At 50.9% G+C, this 15783-nt stretch overlaps 1 protein-coding gene across 2 annotated transcripts in view; it reads left to right on the top strand.

Annotated features, from left to right (window-relative positions):
* PEPD (peptidase D) overlaps window positions 1-15783 on the top strand; it is a 106938-nt gene that overhangs the window by 39490 nt on the left and 51665 nt on the right. For both annotated transcript variants that reach the window (XM_010950048.3, XM_010950049.3), the window contains 2 exons: window positions 2895-2970; window positions 3896-3942. In XM_010950048.3, the coding sequence (XP_010948350.2) occupies window positions 2895-2970; window positions 3896-3942 (123 nt within the window). The remainder of the gene's footprint in view (window positions 1-2894; window positions 2971-3895; window positions 3943-15783) is intronic.

Genomic DNA, 15783 nt, shown 5'->3' on the forward strand with positions numbered 1-15783 from the left:
CGGAAAGCACGATCAGATTTGCATTGCCTCAAGGTCCGCAGCGTTGTCAGGGAGCAGACAGAGCTGGAGGCCCAAAGAGGCAGGAGAGGTTGTCCAGGCTGGAGACAGTGAGGTCTGGATGGAGAGAGAAGGGAGGCGTGGGTGGTTGGAGAGGTGGAGTTGCAGCCCTTGGTCATCAGTTAGATGTGAGAGTGCCTGCCAGATGGGAGGGAGGCACCCAGCTCTCTGCATTAAGCAGCAGGGGCCGGGGAGCCTGAGGAAGGTGGGAATTTCTGTCCTGCTGAGCTGGAGGTGCCTGGGGATCTGCAGGTAGAACACAGCTGAGAGGCCGGTGCCAGGGCCAGGGGTTTGGAAACAAATGCAGTGGCAAGGCTGAGGGGCAGCAGGTGGAGGGCCTGTCGGAGAGACAGAGGAGGGGAAGCAGCCAAGCGCGTGCCTGGCGGAGGCAGGGCTCACAGTGCCTCTGGGTTTGGCAGCCTTGGGGGTCGTTATCCCACACACTGGTTTGGGGGGGCAGGCAGAGTGGTGAGGGGTAAAGGGAGAAGAGGAGAGGGGAGAGGGTTGGTGAGAAGACGGGGAAGGTCCGTGAAAGCTGCTTTCCTTCCTCTCCAAGGCAGGGACCATGAGGGTTTCCTTTCCAGAGACCTGGCTGGGTAGTAGGGGTAAAGCTTGCTGGAGGAGGAGGAGGTGAGTGAGTGGTCACGGAGTTTCCAGCAAGCGGGGCAGGTGCACGGAGGTGGCTAAGGGCTGGGATCTGAGCCCAGGTGTGTGTATGTTGGGAGGGACTGAACCTCCTTGGCAGGAGGGCATCCCTTCCCTTGTAAGGGGTGGGGGCAGGAGAGGGTGGAGGAGGGGAAGGCATGGGAGTTTGGAGAAGAGGTGAGAATATGCCCACCCGCTGGCTTCTGTGTTCTCCATGAAGCAGTGGAGTTCATTCACTTGAGCAGGAACCCTGGGAGGGCTCCGAGGTGGAGCCAGTGGAGAGGAGGCTGCCTGCTCCGAGTAATTCCTGGCAGAGCTGAGGCTTGCCGAGGCCCCTGGGGGCTGCCTGGGCCGCCCGCCCAGCTGTGTGATTTCCTGTCCACCCTCGTGTCCTGCACGCCCAGGCATGGGTTCCGGTTCATCCCTCGTCGGGGTTTGGCCAAGCCCGCGTGGATGGAAGGGCTCAGGGCCTAGGGGTCTAAGGTGCTGACAAGAGCGGTGGCTAGAGACTGGGCCAGGGCTCCAGGCCAGAGAGAGAGGCAGAGGGTCAGAGGTGGCACTGCCTGGGCCTGGTTCCCACCTGTGTTGTCACTCTGGTCATTACCGCATCGGAGGATAGAGAGGCCCGCTCCCCGCCCACAGGTCCTCGGGCTCGTGCAGGGCAGGAACGAAGCACCAGGGGCCACTAGGTTTTTCTGCATGTGGATCTGGACCCCACCCTCTGGGGCACAGGAACAGCTTTCTGTTCCCCCAGGTGGAACTGCTCCCAGTGCCCGGAGGTGGAACCGGGGCACCTCTCTGATGATAAAGAGCAGGCTTAGGCTTCAGGGTCTGCGCCTCGAGAAAGAAGTTTTGAACAAAGTCTCAGTGGGTTGGGGGTTTGTCTTTCCCACAGTCCTCGGAAGATTTTACAGTCTTAGGAAGGCGTCACTGTGCTGGAAGATGCCTTCCTCACTTCCTGAGTGACGAGTGGCTGGCTGTCCCAGCTGGGCACCATGGAGACAGCGTGTGTCAGTGGCTGCCTGTGATGGGGGTGGGAGCCCCTTTTCCACTGTCCTCAGCCTGTCTGGGCTGAGGCCAGCTCAGGGCCATCACAGTTCAGAGGTGGACGGCGGCTGGATGACAGGTACACTATGGACGGAGATGCAGGTGCTAACCTGCCACCGTCAGACATTCAGCTCTGCTGATCTTGAGTGCGTTCCCTTTGTGAGAGGGGGAGGTGGCCATGTGGGAGCTTTAGTGAAGGCAGGTCACCTCTCGTAAAGGGAGCAGAGTGGGCCATGGGGATGCACCAAGGACTCTGTGCACTTAAGGACTGGGTAGGGCTGCTTACATGAAATGTTGCTTACATGAAATGGGTAGAAGTATAAAAGTGACTATTTATGTAGCTTCCCTGAAGAAGTCTTGGAGTTGAGATTGATTGCAAAGACTGGAAAGCTAACTAAATTTGGGCAAATTAACATGAGTTTATTGTGAGGACTCCCCTGGAATTCAGTTGGCAGGAGGCCCAGCTGAGCATTGAAGGGACAGCAGGTTCTCTTGGTTGCACTGCCTTGCCCCACAGAAAGCGCCCTCCCTCATTGCTCCTAGTCTCCTGCTTCTCTGCAGACCCCCTGTTTCCACGTTCACAATTTGCACACAGGGCTGGAAATGACAGCACTGCCCCACCCCCATTCCCACCCCCACCCTGCCTCACTCAGGGGGCCTGAGTCCCAGGGTTTTCCAGAGCACCTTCTGGCAGATGGGGGTGGGGTGGGATGGGGAGGAAATGGGAGGACTCTTCAGCCATCTGAGCAGAGTCCTGGGAGTCAGCACACTTAAGACTCAGGTCCAACAGCCTTGCCATGTAGATTGTATCCCCATTTAATAGATGAGCAAACAGTCTCAGCGAGGCAGGGTGTGTCTGGCTACAGAATCTGGGCTTCTGCCACCCACAGCGGCTTCCAGATCTTGTACCTGGAGACATCCTGCACACCTGAGGCTGGCATTGGGTGGGGATGGACCATGCTCAGTGCAGCTTCTCACTCCGGCGGCTTGGTGGCCCCTCCTACCCCCACCCCACACCCCAGCAGCCCATCTGCAGCCCTGGGCTCCTTCCCAGGCTGGACAGAGTGTGGAGGTCTCCCTGGAGGGGTCCGCCAACTCTTGCTGGAAGTCACTGACTTGCTGTTTCGTTTTTCTCCTCTCTGCAGCCGGGTCTTTAAGACGGACATGGAGCTGGAGGTCCTGCGCTACACCAATAAAATCTCCAGCGATGCCCACCGGGAGGTAAGCTGGGCACTGGCTCATTGGAGATGCTGTTTCGGGTGGGTTGGGGAAGCAGCAATGCTCTGTGTGGGGCAAGAGGACAGTGCTGAGATGGACAGTTCTGGGGTGACTCTGGTCTCCACGGCCACATCAGCAGGCAGGAAGTGTCGCTGCAGGCTGGAGATGGGGTGTTGAGTCTTTACTGCTCCCCAGTGGGGACAGGGCAGTGGGGGCAGAGGCCCTGCCTCAGTTCCTCACCGTAATGGACCCACCCTCAGGGAATTTCCCAGCCAGAAGTCCAGAAGGATAGGGGTCTCCTTCCTGGTGTTCTGGCAGTGTCAGCTTCTCTTAAAGAATCTTTGGTCCTTAACTGTGATTCAGGCTCATTTATTACCATCTTCCGTTTTCTGAAAACACCTTCTCATGGTTCTTTCCCAAACCTTCACACTCAATACCTGAGGAGCAGGAGCAAATAAGGAAGTGGATTGCTTGAAAAAGGTCCTGGCGATTGGGATAGCCCAGCGCCTGCTCACTGACATTTGCTGCTTTGTGTCAGGAGACAGACGGGGGTCATTGGAAGCACCAGAATCTCTTGTGTGAGTTCATTTTCTCTGTGCTTTATAAGGAAGGGACCCTTTTAGGATAGTTGTCACAGCCCCCTGAGCATTAAGGATTCACCAAACACGCCTTGGTTAAATCTTTACTTGCCTGCCGAGTGAGGTGTTTATCGGCTTCCGAATATAAATGCTCCAGAGTGGTTTAAATAAACTGTGTGGCTTTGGATCTTTACAAAAAAAAGTTCTAATTTGTCACATTTCTGCATCACTGTGTGCACATATTTTTTTTTAAAGAAGAGATTCTTTTGAAAAAGTACTATACATTATTTATAAGGCAGTGTTACTTATCTCCATAATACAAATGTCTGTGCTTAATATCCATCCTCCAGGTAATGAAGGCTGTAAAAGTGGGAATGAAAGAATATGAGATGGAAAGGTAAGCTCCTGTGTTTCTCTGGGTAAAGATTAAAATGTTAAAATAAAAAAAACCTCAGCAATTTATGACCCTGAGCAAGTAACAGATGAGACGCAGCACCACCACACACAGATTGAGTAGGAATTAGGAGCCGGGCTTCGGCGTTGTGGGCAAAGATTTTTCTTCCCACTGTGGCCACCTCCCTGGCTCTTGGCAGAGTGTTTGATGGTAATGGTCTTTGATGACTTTTCAGGGTGGTTTAGTGCCCCATCACTCCACTCTTGGACTTCGTTTCTGCAATTTGCAGGAAACTTTACCAAATAGCCGCTATTGTGACTCTGAAAGCCGCTAGTAAAACAGCTTGCCATTTTTATGTGTAAACACTGCCATTATGTCTGTGGTGCTTGGACTGCTGGGTCACGGGATGGTTAAGTGGCTCATAAAGCGTTCTGGAGATCTCCATCGTCCTTCAGCTCCAATTAAACTGCCGGAAGCCTGGTGCCCCCCAGGGGCCTTCCCCGATGCCTTGCTATGATGGGTGTGGTCTGGCCAGCCCCTCTGCCCTGCTCCAGGACCCCGGGGTCAGCATGCTCCAGTGGCTCCCTTCCTGCCTATGTCCTGGGGCGGGAAGTCCCTGTTCCAGCGTCTCCCACCAGTGAGTGCCCCGACTGGAAGCCCCGCTGGGGGAGAGGACACCAAAGAGGCTGCCATTTCTCCCCCTGTGACATAATAAGAAATGCGAATTTGGTCTCTGCCCCCAGTTCCTGGCACTAAAACCTTTGAAAATCCCTGAGTGATAGAGAGGAATGTCTGTTATTATTTATAATAAACCCCTTTCCACCCAACCTGAGTTTATGCTAATGAGGGACTCCTGGAGGATGGGGTTGGTTGCCAGAGGAACCAACAAGGTGATTAGAGGGCAGGAATTTTGAGCCCCGCCCTGAACTCCCAGGAGAGGAGAGGAGAGGAGAGGATCTAGAGTTTGAGGTTGAGTTCTGACCGATGATTTAACCAGTCCTGCCTCTCAGGAGATAATTGAACTGCCTGGAAGACCCTAAACCACAGGGTTTGGAGACCTTCCGGGTTGGTGAACACGTGGAGGTGCCGGGAGGGTGGAGCACCTGGAGAGGAAGCTCCGTGCCCCTCCCCCATGGTGCCTGTGCCTCTCTGCCATTGGTTCTCCCTGAGTTGTATCCATCATAATAAAGTGGTAATAGTAAGTAAAGTGTTTTCCTGAGTTCTGTGAGCCATTCTAGCCCATTATGAAACCCAAAGCTGGGTTTTGTGGGAACCCCTGATGAAAGGCCAGTCAGTCAGAGGTAATGGGGGCCCGGACTTGTGATTGGTGCCTTGAAGGGGGGGCAGTTTTGTGGGACTGGGCCCGTAACCTGTGGGGTCTGTCCTAACTCCGGCAGTAAGTGTCAGAGGGAGAATTGGAGAATTGCTTTAGTGTGGAAAACCTACACATTTGGTGTCAGAAGTGTTGCGTTTTTACCTTGTATCCTCCACCCTGGGCTGTCTGAGCTTGAAGAGGTCTACTGCCCCTTCCCCACCCAGGTCCTCCCCAGGTACCCCCAGGGCGTGCTCTGCCCCCTCGTCCCCCAGCCTTTCTGGCCTGCCTGCCTTAACAGTGCAGGGGAGGGTGAGGTGCGGACGGAGTTGGCAGTGGGCATCGCGGGCGTGTACAGCCACCAACACGTGGCTCAGGAAGAGGTGTCTTTCTCAAAGTCTAGCCCTGAAAGGAGTTCTGAACAGGGAGCTTCTGTATTTCTCTGCTCTTAAGAGACGTAAGAGATTGACATGGCCTGGATGGCTCCGCTGCCGTGGATTCTCAGAAGGGGGCATGAACGAGGACCCAACTCTATCACGCCCGCAGGGGAGGATGGGGAAGGGCACGTGGCACCATCCCAGGTCTCGCCTCCCTGTGGTCTCCTGCTGCAGTGCGGTGTCTGCTCTGGGAGTCCCAGGATCCTGGCCCTACCTCTCCCCCAAAGCGGGGACAAGAGGAGTTCTGTGGGGCTGTAGGAAGGTGGGCTGGACAGTGGGTCCCTCAGATTGGCACTGCCCCAGAAACCTGTTCCCAACTGAATTTGCCCATATTCCCCCACAGCTGATGCTTCTAGTGAAACAACCCAGAAGGTGGAGCAGGACATGCTTGCCCCAGTGTGGAGTCCTGCCACGGGCTGCATTGTGCCCGCGCTGCAGGAGGTTTAGCTCGGAAGGTGGCTCCTGGGAGGGGCCTGGGCCGTCCTCCCACTCAGTGTCCCTGAGCCTGACAGGCCTGCGTGTGAGCTCTGGTCCAGGGAATACCACCCCCAGCTCCCTACTGCCCCACCCAAGGTAATGGAGGTCTTTTTTTTTCCTTTGGTTGGAATATTCTAAATAGCTGCCCCCCCCATAGAATAGAATAATGAATGACAGAGTCCCCGTCAGGGTGTTTTTGTTTAGTTTTGTTTTGCTGGGAATTTAAAACCAAACCCCAGACATCATGTCATCTCACCTGTAAATGCGTCAGTGGGTGTCTCAGTGGATAAGGATATTTTTTTCCTTCTCACATAACCAATGTGTCATTATCACATCTAAGTAATTTAACACCAATCCTTAATATTATCAACGTCTGGTCCACATTGTCTAAAATTATCTTTTAGAGTTGATTTGTGTGAGTTGGGATCCAGAGTCTACACATTGCATTTGGCTGTTATTTGGTGGAGAGTCTCTTGTTAAGCTGAGCTCTGGGGAGATCTTATGTTTGACTACAAAACTGCTCAGCCTCTCCCACCACCCCTCATCCCAGGTCGGCCCCACTGCTGCCTCCTCTGAGGACAAGGCTCTCAGAGAAATGATCCTGAGGCTCTCGGCCAGAAGCAGCTGCCCTGAGTGGCATTAGTCCAGCTCAACGTGCCCGTGTGCACCACTGTGCACCTACTATGCGCTGTGCCCCCCACTGTGGCTGGCAGAGGGGATACAGAGAGTTCACAGCACCTGCCCTCGCAGCCTCAGCCCAGCAGGGGGGCCACCTGATCCGTGGGTCCCTGAGAGCTGAGAGCAGGGGGGTTCCTGGGGTGGAGTGTGGAGAGGGGTTTCCCGCCAGGGAAAAGCTGAGGCAGAGATGTTGAGAACAAGAGGTACAATCTCTTCCTGAAGGGTGGGGTGACCCTTGAGGACAGACAGTGTCACCCTCCAAGAGACAGCGGGAAGATCGTTGTCCTAGGACATTGTCGCATCTTGGGGTGTCTCTGGCCAGATTTAAGAAGGACACCCCACCCCCACTGCCAGTGCCAGCCAAAGCCGGGGGGCATCTGCAGTGGCCAGGTGGGCTGATGTCTCTGCCCAGCTCGTTCTCCTCCCCTGGCACGTCTCTGTCACTGCCCAGGTAGCCGGGCGATGCTGCTCTGTGTCTGCATCCTTGAGAGCCTGGGGGCTTCTTCTTGGAGGCTCCATCTCATTTATTGGCAGCATCCGCCCCATAGTTGCTGCCAGGAAACACGAGTGGGTGGGTTAGATGGGTGAACGGAAGAGAGAAGGAAATGTCCCGAACCGTTTTTCTGCTGTCCTCTTTGCCACTGTGAACTTCAGCATTCTCTTAACCCAGTGGGAACATGAAATCTCTTCTAAAGTAGGTGGCAGCTCCCCAGGGGGCGTAGCCCTCTTAACACAGGCTGGACTGATGCCTGGGAAGGCCCAGGGCAGCGACTCCGGTGAGGCCACCAATCCCTGGGTCAAAAGAACTTCTTATAACCTTTTGGACGTTCTTCTGGGAGCATGGCCAACTCCAGCCCCACAGAGGGACACAGGACAAGAAGGGCAGGGACTTCCTGTGTCAGGGTGGGGGTGGGCGAGGAGACGGGGCTGATTTTCTGGAAGGAGGGTGTACCATTGTGATAGTGGTGCTCAGACTCAGACAGGGTCTGCTGACTAGGAGACCTAGTTTTTTTGTTTTAAGTTTATTTAGTTATTTAATTTAATTTTTTTTTAACTTGAAATGGTGGTAATTAGGTTTTTCATTTATTTAGTTAGTTATTTATAAGGAAGTACTGTGGATTGAACATGCTAAGCACGTGCCCTACCACTGAGCTATACCCTCCCTCCCCAAGAGACCCAGTTCTAAGCCTCATTTTTTGGTTTTGTTTTGTTCTGTTATCAAAGGTTTGTCATAAAATCTTGAGGGCACGTTAGAAAAAAGGAAGTGAGCTGATGGCATTTATTAAGACTCCTCCTTTGTGCGGTGCCCGTGAGCCGGGTTCCAGAGGAAATGAAAATCATTTTCCACAATTGAGGTGTAGTAAATTGCGTTAAGCCAATAAGATGTTAATGTTTGGGTAAATCGGGCGCTAACAGCATCTGACTGCAGGCCCAATCAGGCAGTCCATTTTACCGCCTTGTATTATTTAATGTTAGCGGCGTCACCAGCTTGTAGCTGGCTGGCCATGGGGCTGGCAGCTGAATCAATTACCTGCAAACACTAATTTAGAGCATGCTCAATTGGCTGTGTAAGCAGGTCCCGGTTCACATTTGCCACAAGGAGATTAATAACTTGATGTTTTTGACAGTCTGGGACCATAATTGAAATCATGCTCGCTCGTTCTCTCTCCAGGCTGTGAATGGGACTTTTCCGGCCCTTTCATGGCAGCTTCCGTGGGGGTTGAGGGAGGCATTTAACAGACAGAAGATCTGTGAGGTGTCGTCCTCCTCCCTGGCCTGGGGTCCTTCTGGGCAGACCCCTCTGACCCCATCTGGAGACCCTTGACAAGACCTGGGTTTTCCTGTGCTCTGTCACAGGCAGAGCCCACAATAATACTCCCCTGTGTTCTTTCGATCTTTGTTAATGACAAACTGCCAGGTTAGGCTACTCTGTGCTCAAAGTCCCCTTGCTTCTTCTCTGCCCTTTGGCCAGATGGAGTGAGTCACAACTCTTGTGTGTTTAGTGTGCCTGCTGGGTCCGGACTGTGGGTGAGGAGATGCGGACCCGGCCTGAGGGGCTTCTCCCCAGGCTGGAGGTGGAGGGGTCTTCCCTGCACATACACCACCGCACACATACACATCACACACACCTCCCCCACCACTTATACCACACACACACACACATGCATGCACACACACCCCCCCCCACCATTCACACATGCCCCACACCACGTACGGATACCACACACCACGCCGCACACAGATTCCCTCCCAGCCACGTGGGGCTGGATCAGGTGGTTGATCTTTCAGTTTACCCACCCCAGGGAGCAGGTTGCAGAACCCTTAATGTGTTCTTATTAAACAAGGCCCATATTTTGTTTGTTTTTTGTTTTTCCTGAGGATTAGAAAATTCAGCTCCAGTGAGGAGAATTGGAAGGTGGGAGAGTTGATGGGAAACCCCACAGCCCTACTAAGCCATGGTGATTGTGGCTGCAGAAAGCACAGGCAGCTGTGGCAGACCTTTTCTGGTCTCTCCTGGCACAGCTGACCCTTGACCCTACCCTTTACTCTCTGCATCCCCCCTCATCCCCCTGCTGGTCTGGACCAGCTTCTCTGTCAGATCTGCAGGAGCTGCGTTTCCCACGCTGGGAGACCACTGAGCCGTTGCAGGTTAGCACCCTCTTCTTTCGCTGTCCATCCCTCGTGGTACACTGTAACCCCCGAGGGGCCGTCTCTCAGAGGCCTGGGCCTGCGTCACCCTTCCCTCACTCTGGGTCTGGCCCCGGGCTCTCCCTGCCCGGCACGCTGGGCGTGGTGGTCACACATGGCCCTGTACGTCTCTGGCCACCCCACAAGGCTCATGCTGAGGATCCAGGTTTCGTTGATGATAGATGTCACCAAGAGGCCCTTACTTCCCGCCTTCTGGAGGTTCTGGAAATGGAATGCTTCCAGTTACCTGGGATTGGTCCAACCTAATCTAGTCTCAGCCGAGGCAAGCCTGGACCTCAGTGAGGCCACCCTCAGTTTACCTACCCTAGCAAGGTGCTAGAGTTTGGCTTGGGGCCTTTAAGGCAGGTCTAGGTCCAGGCAACCTCTGAGACCAGAGCCCCTGGGTAAGAACAGACGTGTTGGAGCCTTGTCCGTGGGCCTGGTCACTGTCTGTGGCCAGTGAGTGCCCTGCTCTCTCCGCAGCAGACACAGCTCTCACTTACTCTCATTTGCCACTTTGACGGAGGGGGCTGCGGTCGGGCCCGCTGAGACCCCCAGGTCTCGATGTGGCGAAACCGGCTCTTCGCCTGGTGTTGTGAGGCTGATGCGGGTTTCCTGCCAGCACTTCCTCAGCTGTTGGAGATGGGCCACACACAGCCTACCACGAGAGGGCCAGGAAACCCCCAGCTGTTTGGTGCACCCCTCAGGAAGGCAGCCCGGGCCCTGCACCCCGCCAGCCACACCTCGGTGTATTTGAGCCGAGCCCTTTGTGAGAGTCAGGGCCATCCCTGGTGGAGAATTCCTGGGAGTTCTGAGCCACCTCTCCCTCATCCTGGGCCACCAGTACCAGGCAGGGCAGGTCCTGCTCTGTCTACAGACCTAACATCAGAGAGTGGAACCATGAGGTTTGGCAGAGCACAGTGTCTGAGAGTGTAGCTGAGCCTTGAGGGCAGAGAGGCTGTGGGGATCCGTGACTTAAAGCTGCGATTGCTCATTCTGCCTCGACAAGTAACTGCGAAATGGGCACGTTTGGGGTGCAAACTAGCCTGATAATCCAGCGGGAGAGCTGAGCAGAGAGCCAGAGGGAAGAGCCTCCTGCACACGCGCAGTCTGGTTGGTGCAGCCCTAATTAGAGCTTCTGGGGGCAAAGCCAACCGAAATAGGTGTTTTCTTTTCAGATGCCAGGGGAATTGCCCCTGAGAATCCCATCAAGTAACAGTGGAGCCGGCAGGCATCTTTATAGATTTGCCTCTAGCGTTTCACCATTGAACCTGGTGCCGACTGTTGATTTTCGATAAATATTTATCATCAGTTTAAGGAAGTACTGTTTTCTCCCTGGCTTACTAGGTAGGAGATTTTATCAGGAAAGGATGTTGAATTTTATCTGCTGTATTTTTAGCGTCTCCCTTGGCCTTTTATGTGTGTGTTTTAAGCAATTAATAAACTTTTTACTTTAGAACAGTTTTAGATCACAGAAAAGTTGCAGGAATATTGCAGACAGTTCTCTTTTTCCCCTTATTGCTAATATGATTATGTTACATTGTCACAACTCATAAACAGTATTGATACATTATTATTATCTAAAACCCATACTTTAGTGGGGAAGGGTATAGCTCAATGATAGAATGCATAGAGTGGTAGAGTGTATACTTAGTATGCATAAAGTCCTGGGTTCAATCCCCAGGATTTCCATTAAAAATAAATGAAAGAAATAAATGAACCTAATTATCCCCTGGAAAAAAAAAAAAAAACCCATGCTTTATTCCAGATTCCTTAGCTGTTACCAAATATCCTTTTTCTGTTCCAGGACCCCACATTACATTTGGGTGTCTCCTACATTCGACTCCCCTCGGCTGTGGCCATTTCTCCAGCTTTCCTTGTTTTCAGTGACCTTAACAGTTTTGAGCAGTACGGGTGAGGTGTTTTGTTGACTGTCTTTCAGTTTTCGTTTTTCTGATGTTTTTCTCATGGTTAGACTGGAGATACGTGTCACTGGGAGAGGACCACAGAGGCAGAGTGCCACTTCTATCTCAGGGTATCAAGGGTGCATGTGATCAGCCTTATCTCTTATCACTGATGTTGGCCTTGGTCACCTGACTGAGGTGGTGTCTGTCAGGTTTCTCCACTGTAGACCTGCTCATTTTCCCCCTCCCCGTGTACTCTTCAGAAGGAAGTCACTGTACACAGCCCGCACTGAAGGAGTGGGGACTTAGGCGGGGGGTATCTGCATTCACTATAATTCTTCTGTACGGGTGGTTTGTCTCTTGTCTCCTGTTCATCTATTTATCAACCATTTATTTACTTATATCTGTATGGACTCATGGATATGTATTTCATACTTTGGGTTATAATCCAATTATTGTATCATTTTGTTGCTTAAATCGTTCCAGCTTGGCCACTGGGGGCTCTTTCATTTGGCTCCTGACACATCCCATCATTTTGCTTTTTGAGCACTTCCCTACTTTCTGGCCCTGCAGGATGCTCCAGGCTCATCTTGTACATCCCTTGCTCCACCCTTGAATCAGCCGTTTCCTCAAGGAGCCATGGTTCCTTTTACTGGAGCATGGTCTTAGATACCAAGGTTGGGCGCTGGGTGTACCATAGGTGAACATTACGGGCAGACCTCCCGGTGCAGAGCCAGCGTGGGATCCCTGGCGCGCCCTGCTTTGTTGCGGTGGGTTGCTGTTTTAATACACTGCAGGACCAAAATGGCGAGGCAGGATTCTTTAGTAGTTAGGGCACGGTCTTTAGCGACTGGTGACCTGGGTTTGGATCCCAGCTGTGCCACGTACTGTGCCTCAGTTTCCTCCTCTGGAAGAAAGGATAGTAATAGCACTTCGTAAGACAGTTGGGAAGATTTGGTGAATTAATGTATGTACGATATATAGAACAGGACGTCTAGTAAGCATCATACTGATTGTTTTGATGTTAGTCTTTTTACTAGCATGGAATATAGGCTCAAAATAGGGGACTGAGGTATGCAACTTTTTTTAAACCTTTCTTAGCCATATTTTGAGGTCAGAGCTTTTGAGATCATGATTTGGGAAGCTCCCCACTTTATTCTGTTTTCTGGAACAATTTAGAAAGCATAGGGTGGGAGGGCGTAGCTCAGTGGTAGAATGTGTGCTTAGCATGCACAAGGTCTTGGGTTCAATCCCTAATACCGCCACTAAAAAAAGTAAATAAATAAGCCTAATTATTACCCCCCCAAAAAAACCCATAGGGCCTGTCTGTCCCTTGAAGGTATAAAGAAGTCTTTTGATACTATCAGAACCTGTTGTTTCTTTGGGGAAAATTTCTTTGATACCTTTTCAGACTTTCCTATGAGAGAGTTTTATTCCGACTTTGTCCCTCTTAGAGTCAGTACAGTACATATTCCAGGAAAGTTTTTCTCTTCGTCAAGGATTTTAAACTTCTTTAAACCGAGTTATCGATTTTATTCTCTTAAGTTTTAAAAATATCCTCTCTATATCTATAGTTGTATTTCCTTTCTCGTTACTAGTATTATGCATTCGTGTTCTTTTTCTATTGATGGCATTGCCAGAAGTGTACCAGTTTTACTGGTATTTTCGTAAAATCAGCTATTAAATATATTTATTGATTATGCTTGTTTAACTCACAAAGTCCCTGTTTTATTATTAATTCTTTTCTCCTCCCTTCCTGACCTTGTTCTGAACATCGATCTTTTAATGTGCTTAAGTTGAATCTTAGTTTATTTTCATTTTTTCCTTCTTCAATATAAGTGAATTTTAGCTAATATATTTTTGAATGCTACCTTGATCATGTCCTAAGAATTTTTTTTTTGAGTTATAGTCAGTTTACAATGTTGTGTCAATTTCCAGTGTAGAGCACGGTTTTTCAGTTATACATGAACATACGTATATTCATTGCCGCTTTCTTTTTCACTGTGAGCTACCACAAGATCTTGTATATATTTCCCTGTGCTATACAGTACAATCTTGTTCTATTCTGAGAAGTTTTGATTGATTTGTTTTTTGACCCCAAAAATGAACCAAGAGCATTTCTTTTCATTTCTAGGTAGATGTGGTTGGTTAACTTTTTGTTTATTAGTTTCTGGTTTTATCACCGTTGTAGTGAAAGAATGCAGGCTATGTAAATTTTATTTTCCTTAATTTTGAGATTTTTCTTTGTGGCCTATTTAGAAATATTTTTGTGAACATTTAATGGAGTATTGGGAAATGTTTATTTTTTATTTGTAGAGTACATATTTTGGTGTACATTAAATCAGGTTTTTTTTTATCTTTCCAGTTTTCTGCCTTCTTCCTTATGTTTGCATATTTAAGATGAGGAGAGATGGTTTTACAAATCCCTCTTTGTGATTCCTAGTAGATTTTGTTTGATTCATTTCCATATCGACTTGCTTGAGGCATAAAGTTTGATGCCTATTAAGTCTGAAATCTGACTTTTTCTGCTACTGGTTTTCCTGTTAAATGTTTTGTTGCCTTTTCCTGGTGTATCTTTGCTTACTGCTTTATTTTCAACTTTGTTCATCAGCTGCAGTTTACTTGTTCCAAATGGAGCCCCTCCCAGTGTTAGGAGAGCCATTCACATCTGTCATGATGACTGACAAGTATGTTTGTGCTCTCATCTAGAGTCTCATTTGGTGCTTTCTGGTTTCTGTTCTGTGTTTCTGGCTTTGAAATTTTTTTTCTGTCTTTGGAAAGTTGGCAACATTTCCTTTGATCTGTTTTTAATTGATCAAAAGTGGATGCATTCCACTTTTATTGTAGAATTTGCGTTTAAATAACTTTTCTCTCCATCAATTATTTTCAGCATTTGCATTATTTTATAATTATTTTAATAACAGTTATTTAGACTTCATTATCTTACTGAATCCAGTGTGGACCCCTGTTTCGTCCCTCTAATGCATTGAGTTTGACCTTGCATGTTGGAGAGTCCTTTCGTTGCCTCCCATGTGAAGGATGGCTTGACTGGGTATTGAGTCTTTGTTCCATGAAAACGTTTCCTCCATTGTTGCCAGAGATCTTAGGCAAATCATATTCCTTCCCCTTTCCAGGGAACTTTTAATTTTCTTGCCTGGCGCTTATAGGATTCCGGAGAGTAGCAGTGTTTCCTGTGGATTCTATGTTTCAGTCGTGCTTCGGGACTTACCATCTCGCCCGCTGGGCTGCGGGCCCTGGAGGCCGCTCCCTGAGAAGAGGCATGAGCTGGGCCGACGGTTCTCTAGCCGGGCGGCGGGTTGTTGTGGGGGGCTGCACAACCCAGGTGGCGAGACGCAGATCAGGTGTATTCTGACCTAGGCCAGTGAGAGGCAGAGCAGAGAAGCAGTCACACCTACACACGGACCAGACGAGCTTGACTGTGATCCAGGTGACAGGTCCGGTGATGGTGGCCCCAGCGCTCTGGAGTTGGGAGCAGCTTGGCCACCAGCGAGGCTGGGCTGCCCACAGAGGACAGGCCAGAGGCAGTGGCCATGTGCACACCCAAGTGACAGTGTCACAGGCTCTGTGTTTCCTGTCAGTCACAGGAGCTAATGTGACCCACTAGGCGCCAGCAGCTGTGCAGACAGGTCTGGGAACCGGTTCTCTAATCTGAAAAGTGAAACCTTTCTTCACCTCAGGGCCGCCTTTGAAATTCCTGTTTCACACGTATTGGGTCCCTGGCCGCTGCCTCTGGGCTCTCATCTTTTCTTTCATAATTCCCACTTCTGCGTCAGTGGGAAATTCTCCAACTTGTCTGCCCGTTCACCTCCTGTCACCCTCCTCCAGCAGCTCTGAGGCTCTATGATGGTGCCCATTTTATAACTCAGCCACCACGCCTGACATCTTAGAGAGCCCCTTCCCATCGTGGCCCCTTCTCCATCCACGTCTCTGCTCTTGCTCTTCAGATGTGCTGTCCTCATGGACCCCGCAAAGGCGTGGGCTGGAGACTCTCTCCAAGTTGCCTCCCGTTTCCCACAGGGAGACCTCCTTCTGCACCACTGACTGAGAGCTGACTGACTGACCCCCAAGACGCAGGGTGCTGTTGCTCAGGCCCAGAAGGCAGGATGATGGTTTGGGTTGCCTGTGGATTTGCTGTCCAGATGAGCCACCCAGAGGAGCTGAGAAGAGGGTGTGAGCCACACAGGGGGTGCTGCAGGGCAGGGCCTCCTCTCTCTGGCGGTGGGAGACATCGCCCCTGCACTGGGCACTGCTGGTGCTGGCTTTGGCCATACCCCGTTAGCCGACCTGCCTTCCCCCCGGGGCCCCAGGGAGAGTGGGCTGCAGCCCC

This window comes from Camelus bactrianus, chromosome 9, assembly GCF_048773025.1.
Source record: "Camelus bactrianus isolate YW-2024 breed Bactrian camel chromosome 9, ASM4877302v1, whole genome shotgun sequence".
Lineage (NCBI taxonomy): Eukaryota > Metazoa > Chordata > Mammalia > Artiodactyla > Camelidae > Camelus > Camelus bactrianus.